The sequence below is a fragment of the Merops nubicus genome, unplaced genomic scaffold (genome assembly GCF_000691845.1).
Source record: "Merops nubicus isolate BGI_N331 unplaced genomic scaffold, ASM69184v1 scaffold12408, whole genome shotgun sequence".
NCBI classification, from domain to species: Eukaryota; Metazoa; Chordata; class Aves; order Coraciiformes; family Meropidae; genus Merops; species Merops nubicus.
Genome location: NW_008625168.1, coordinates 1 through 6,580, shown reverse-complemented (window position 1 = coordinate 6,580; position 6,580 = coordinate 1). Strand labels below are relative to the sequence as shown.

At 42.0% G+C, this 6,580-nt stretch overlaps 1 protein-coding gene across 1 annotated transcript; it reads left to right on the top strand.

Annotated features, from left to right (window-relative positions):
- Positions 1 to 513: 513 nt before the first annotated feature.
- Positions 514 to 5,822, top strand: SAP30 (Sin3A-associated protein, 30kDa; the record flags this gene model as incomplete). Its single annotated transcript, XM_008945593.1, has 3 exons — positions 514 to 636; positions 3,491 to 3,589; positions 5,476 to 5,822. Coding segments are annotated over 3 exons (345 nt in total), but the record flags the coding sequence as incomplete, so codon positions are not given.
- Between the last annotated feature and the right edge of the window lie 758 nt (positions 5,823 to 6,580).

Genomic DNA, 6,580 nt, shown 5'->3' with positions numbered 1-6,580 from the left:
TGCGCGTCGCTTCCGAAGTCGGGCTTAGGTACGTGCCGAAGAGTTATCCCAAAACGTGCCGATCCGTACAAAGGGAAACTTAAAAAAGGAGGGGGGGGGGAAGGGAAGTGTGCAGCGTGACCGACTCTAGGTCATGGCAGCGGGAGGGGGGTGTAGGTGGGAAGGGAGCCCCGGGTTGTCGCTCTTTGAAGAGCTGAGCGGTGGTTTGCGGGCGCGCCGCCCGGTCCCCGTGTGGCGGGGTGCGGTGCGGGCTGCACTCGCCTGTCTCTGCAGCCCGCTACTACTCACTCGGGCGACTGCAGCAGCACTTGGCGTCCCCCCAGCCGGGCTACTGGCAACGAGCTGTGGCGCAGCACGTTCTTTTTTTTAAAAGAATCCGGCAGAAAAGCTTGCTCAGCCTGCTTAACGTGAACGGTGGCTGCTGGAGGGTTGTCTGTGTACGTGCTTTTTTATCATAAGTCCGCAAGGTACTTAACGAGGATTTGTTTGAAAAACGCTGTGCTCTTCTTCCAGGCAAGACATCTGTATATTTGTGACTTCCATAAAAACTTAATTCAGAGTGTGAGGAATAGAAGAAAGAGGAAAGGCAGTGATGACGATGGTGACTCACCAGTACAAGACATCGACACTCCAGAGGTAACGAAGTAGTTGTTTTGGTTTTTTTTTTCTTCCTGTCGTTGTGTTAAGCTTGTTCTTAACTACCAAGTCTGCACAGATACTGCTTTTCTGTCCTTGCAGCTTTGCTTGTTTTGGGGTGTGTGAGGAAGGGGAAGACTCCCGATTAACTAAATTCTTAACATACAAGATCTAACTGAATTTTATGATGTATTTATGATGCAGAGCAGAATAAGCAGTACTGTAGGTTATTTGCTTGTTTTGGGGTGTGTGAGGAAGGGGAAGACTCCCGATTAACTAAATTCTTAACATACAAGATTTAACTGAATTTTATGATGTATTTTCTGTATTAGTAGTGCAGTAGTAAGCAGTACTCTAGGTTATTTTTTAAGTGTCTGTTAGTTCTCTTAGAAAACTGGGTTTTTTTTCAACTGTTTCCTTGTTGGTGCTTCCTCTCCAGCATCCTGCTAGAAGAGCTGCTGTGCTGTGTATCAGCAGAATCTGCCTTCTGCAGGAACTGACAGCTGGAAAGGAATTGCACGTAGAACTTGGGATATAAATGCCTCACTGCCCTGTCCTTCCAGTCCTTTCCTTCTGTTCTAAACGTGTTGCAGATGGCTCTTACAGTTGCTCTATTGCCTTAGTCACATTAAACACAGAAGGTTTAATGATACTAGCTCTGTGTTTTTACTCATGGTTGAAGGAAGAGATGTTCAGGGAGCTGTGCTAGAAAGGAGTGAAGAAGAGTAGTGTTTGTCTTGCCTGTTTTTCTTCAGTGCAGGCAAGTGAAACCTCCTCCATTATAAAAGTGAACTGTGGCTTTTGAGCCTTTTGCAAAGTATGGTAGGAGAGACTGCACTCTGTTTTCTCTACATGTTCTCTGCTGCAGCCTGGCTTAGCAGATGCTGTCCAGCGTGTTAGTTTTGAGTAGAGGCTGTCATTGCCTACCTGGTCCTTTCCAAGACAAATTTTTAAAGTATCCATCAGAAACTGCTGTGTAAACGTTAATTAACTGTCATCGTTATGGTCAGCACTTGCAGATACCAGCAATACAGGTGATGAAACTTTGTGCAAGAATCCCTGCCTAAAGGCACATGGCTCCAGTCTGAAGGCTAAGAGGATCCTCTAAGAGGATTTTAGTGACTGGGAATGTTGATGCTGGCTTGCATTGTTTGTCTGTTAAATATGTGGGATCACTTCTTTGAAAGTAATGTATAAAACTGGTGTTCTCTGTGGCTTCAGGTAGCTCTCTGGCACAGTGGTAATTCCAGCTCATCTGCAAACCTGCTTTGTTTCCTCATGCAAGAATTATAAAATGTGCCACAACTGATGGATATCTCTAGAACAAGAAAGCAAGGGTTTTTGTAAATGGTATTATTCCAGGAAAGAAAACTAGGAATTCTTTTTCAGGGGTTTTAGTTGGCCCTTTGGACAACGTCAGTGTGTTCATCTCATGCAAATACTCTGTGCCTTAGATGTCCATTGGCTCTTGGCCTTCATTATTTTCAGTTGCTATCCAGTTTACTAAGGGGGGAAGAAAATGTCATCCTCCTGAATACTTGCAGGGCCCTCCTGTTTCCATCTTGGTTATGACCATTGCTACCTCTTAGAAATTATTTCTGTGGGAGGGGAGGAGCATGGTAGGCTCAGGGACATGGTAAAAAGCTGCTCTTCCTCTTCTGCGTGATGCTTTAGGATGTGGGGTCACCACTGTGACTTAGGATGTGGAACTGGTGCCCCGTAAACTTCAGAATACTGAAGTAGAATACATTCTACTGTGCAAGGCAGCATTATATCAAGTTTGGCCAGGTTACCAAATATGCAGTAGCACTGCTGCTGTTTAAATATTCTATCGTTGAAGCTGATAAAAGAATTAAGTGGAAGCAAAAGCCTTAACCAATCTTTAATGAGTGAGTTTGGAGAATACTGCTGTAATTGCAACTGTTCTAGCAGAAGTTCTCTTAAGCTCTCATGTTGTCCATGAGGGTGGGAGGGTAAGCTGTTGCTGGGAGAAGTGGCCGTTGATCAGAGTCCCTGGGATTAAAAACGGAGGGAGTACTGGGTTAAGGTTGTGTATTTATATCCCTGCAAGGACCTTGTGCAATTCTCTCAGCTGTCAACTCGCACTGAAAAATTGTTTTGGATAGCTGTGCCCATGGACAGAACTCTTGCATTGTGCTTGTGTAGCAGGGATAGGTTTGGAGAGCAAGAGCAGCTCTTTTCTTACCTCAAGGCAAAAAAAACTGTGCTATACACTTTTTCCTGATTCTACTACGTGCAGCCCATGGACAGAACTCTTGCATTGTGCTTGTGTAGCAGGGATAGGTTTGGAGAGCAAGAGCAGCTGTTTTCTTCTCTCACCTCAAGGCAAAAAAACCTGTGCTGTACACTTTTTCCTGATTCTGCTACGTGCAATCTCATGGTACAGATGCATTACCTTACATATAACTTGTGTGAAATTTGATGGCTGAAATTGCAGTACAGGGGCCTCCTTTGAATGGGCATCTTCAGAGATGTTAGGTGGAGGTCGTTCCTGGGCTTTTGTGTTATCCTGCTGGAACTAGGGAATAAACAGAAACCCAGAACTGATTAAAGGATGATAATGAGTTCTGAGTATTGTCCACAGCTAAAGGGAGGCAGAGCTGTGCTTGGTAGCAATAAAATGCTCTTGAACCAAACTGGACTGTGATCCTTTCTGCTGGAAGGTGGAGGGGGGAGTTTGGTTTTTGTCAAAATTAAATCTGCTGGGCTTAATGTTTGCACTTACATATCTGTGAGATTCCAGAATAGTTTTGAGAGGCAGACATCCATGACTGAATCGTTTTCATTTACATTAGATTGTTTTTCCTCCCTTTTCCCCCACTTTTTATTCTAGGTGGACTTATATCAGTTACAAGTAAACACACTTCGAAGGTACAAAAGGCACTTCAAGCTACAGACCAGACCAGGACTTAACAAAGCACAGCTCGTTGAAGTATGTATGAGTGTTTGTTCCATAATAGAAAATGCAGCATGCTCTGGCATGTCATTTTCTGTACAATGTGGTCCTTGCATAGTGTGTAACCTGGATCTTAGGAGAACAAAAGGGATTTGCTTATCTAGCTTCCTTCCTTGGCCACAGCTCCTGAGCCAAGTAAATCAAAAGTAAATGTTCTTTCCGCAGGAGGGGACTCTTTAGCTTCTGAAAGGGCTGTGTGCTACTTAAAAATAGTATTGAGTTGGAATAGGGAGGTGATCTGCATGTCCTTGAGTATCATGGCATTGCTCATAGAGTTATAGTCTGCACATTAGTCCCACCTTCACCTCAAGTCCCTTCTAGAACTAGAAACAGAGGTAGCAGCAGAGTTGTAGCAAACTTCAGAGTTTGCCTTCAAAAGCTAGTTGCTGTGAACATCTTCTGCATTGCAGTTAGAGTATACTGATGGAAATAGGTGGGAGAACTGATGATCTCCCCTTAGCAGGGAGATCCCATTTTTTCCACTTTGTGATGTGATCCACTCCGTTCTTTGGTGCAGACATTCTCTTGGTCTCCCCCTTAATCTGTGTGGATTAAAGGTAAGGTTCTTAAATGTGTGGGAGATCTCAAGGCTGAGCTGTAAAAGAATAGTGCTGCTGCCACTATGAGTAAGAATTTAAAATGAGTCTTCTGGTTTTGTTTTGTTCTATGTGAGCTGAGGCAGAGCTAGCTCTTAAGTTAGCAGGACTGTGATTTGGAAAAGCACAAGCAGATTTTGTTCTGCAAAACAAGCATTTCTAAGGGCTTGATTTAGGTACATCTCATGAGAGATCTGTGCTATCTTATGCTTCTTGAGGTGCTCAGGGTGAGTAGGCAAAGGTTTTGTCACCAGCTCCTGTCATGGGGTTTGTTTGACCTGCAGATCTTTGAGCCATAGCTGCAGAACTTGCTTAGCTCACAGTGCACGTGATCCCGTGTAACCTGTTCTGATGCACAGTGGGCACTCCTCTGGCTGTTACTTGGAAGGCCACTTTAAAGGACTCTGTCAGACTGTTGCTCTGAATTTTTTGAGGGTGATGTTTGGAAAGCTAATATGTGTTAAACATTTATACTTACACCCTGCAATAGTTAAATGAGGAGTCCCATTTTTCTCACTTCCTCTTGCTAACTTTAATCTACCAAAGCAGATGAAATTTAAGCTTTTTCCTGTAAAAAGCCAGGGAATAATCTTGAGCAAGTGTAATATTTTGAGTGCTTTCTTCTAAAGTTGGTGTTAATTTTGATGAAAGGGAAGACCTCTGGAATGACAAAAGTGGCTTGAAAACTGTTTAAAGACTGTGATATTTTAGTGGCTACAGCATGGTGGAATTTCATTATCAATAGCTCTCTTTTGATGAGCTTGATGTTCAGTTATAATTCTGCAAGACTTGTATTGTCTTAGATGTTTTTGTATGTGACTGGGTACAGATACACTTCCCCCCCAACCAGAGCAATGAGCAGCAGCTTCTCATTTCTGTGCTGTTGCTCTGTGGGTATTGGTATTCTGTAGACATTACTTGCTTTGTAGTCGGGCTTTGACCACATAGGTGTAAGGATAATTCAGATTTGTTTTTAGCACCTCCCCCTCCACGACCCCCTCCCCCCCCCAAAAAAAAAAGAAAATTTTTCTAGGCTTTTAACTTTGGAAATGGTGGGTACCATCTGCTATATTTGGTTCATAGTTCTCAATAAAATGGTTCTACCTTTTTTATGATCGTTAAAGACTTGTGAAGAGAGGTACGTTTTAGTTTCTCTTAAACTTTTTGATCAGGCTTTTAAACTTTAATGTTGTCAATTTAAATCTGAATGTTCAGTTTCTGCATAGAAGAGTGGTTACTTAATTTCATTGTGTTCTTCCTTTGTAGATAATTGGCTGCCATTTTAGGACAATTCCAGTGAATGAAAAGGACACCTTAACATATTTCATCTACTCGGTGAAGAATGACAAGAACAAACCAGATCTAAAGATGGATAGTGGGGTTCATTAGACAGAAAAGGTTGGGACTGAGACTCAGACTGCAAATCAAAAGACTGAGGGTTTTTGTTGATATGCAAAAGCTTTCTTTGTAACATTTTTTTTTTTTCCCCCCAGAGAGTCTATCTCTGTTTTATTTTTTCATAACCTTGCTGATTTGTTTGAAAACCATCTCTTATGAAACAAATTTCCTCAGCAAAAGTATTTTAAATAAATATCACTGATATTGTTGCTCAAGTGGGTGTGTCTGTAACTTATTGAGTTACTTATACCTAATAGTTAATCTTTGAATAATTATGTAATGATATTAAACTTTCAATTTAAGTGTTCCAAGGAGGTATTTATGAATGTATTTCCAAATTCTCATGATACAATCTTTAAAAAAGAGAGAAAGCTGTAGCAGACTCAGGGACCTGTTCTTTTTCCTAAGGATGAATAATGTTTTCTTTTTTTTCCTCTTTGGAAACAATTGATGGAGGCTTTGATTTGTTTATTCATCTTGTCATTGCTGGGATATGTGCTTCCAAGCACCTAGACCTTCCTGCTCCTGTGTTAAAAAGGAAAAAAATGCAGCTCTCTAATTTCAAAGCTGTAAGCCTGGATGGAAAGACTACTGCAGCTTCCTGTGCTGAGAAATCCTTGAGCTGCTGACTTTTCCAGTCATCTGCATAGGCTGTTGCTAAGAACTTTAATTAGAGAATGGAGGACAGAGTCTGCTGGGTCAATATGGGATCTTCTACTAGTCAGACTCTTTCTTCTTCTTTGCATGCATTAGCTCAGGCCTGATTAAAAATGAAAAGGGGAAACCCCAAATTTAGGATAACATGAGAAGAATCCCCAGCCGTACTTTTGCTTTTGATTGATTATCTTACTGAAGTCTGATGTTGGAGATGATGTTGTGGATGACTTCGTTTATTGTCCTTTAACTGTGGTGCCAGTTGAAATGTTTGTTGTAGGGAATGTGATTCCTTTGAGCTGTGCAGGTAGGCTGAAGA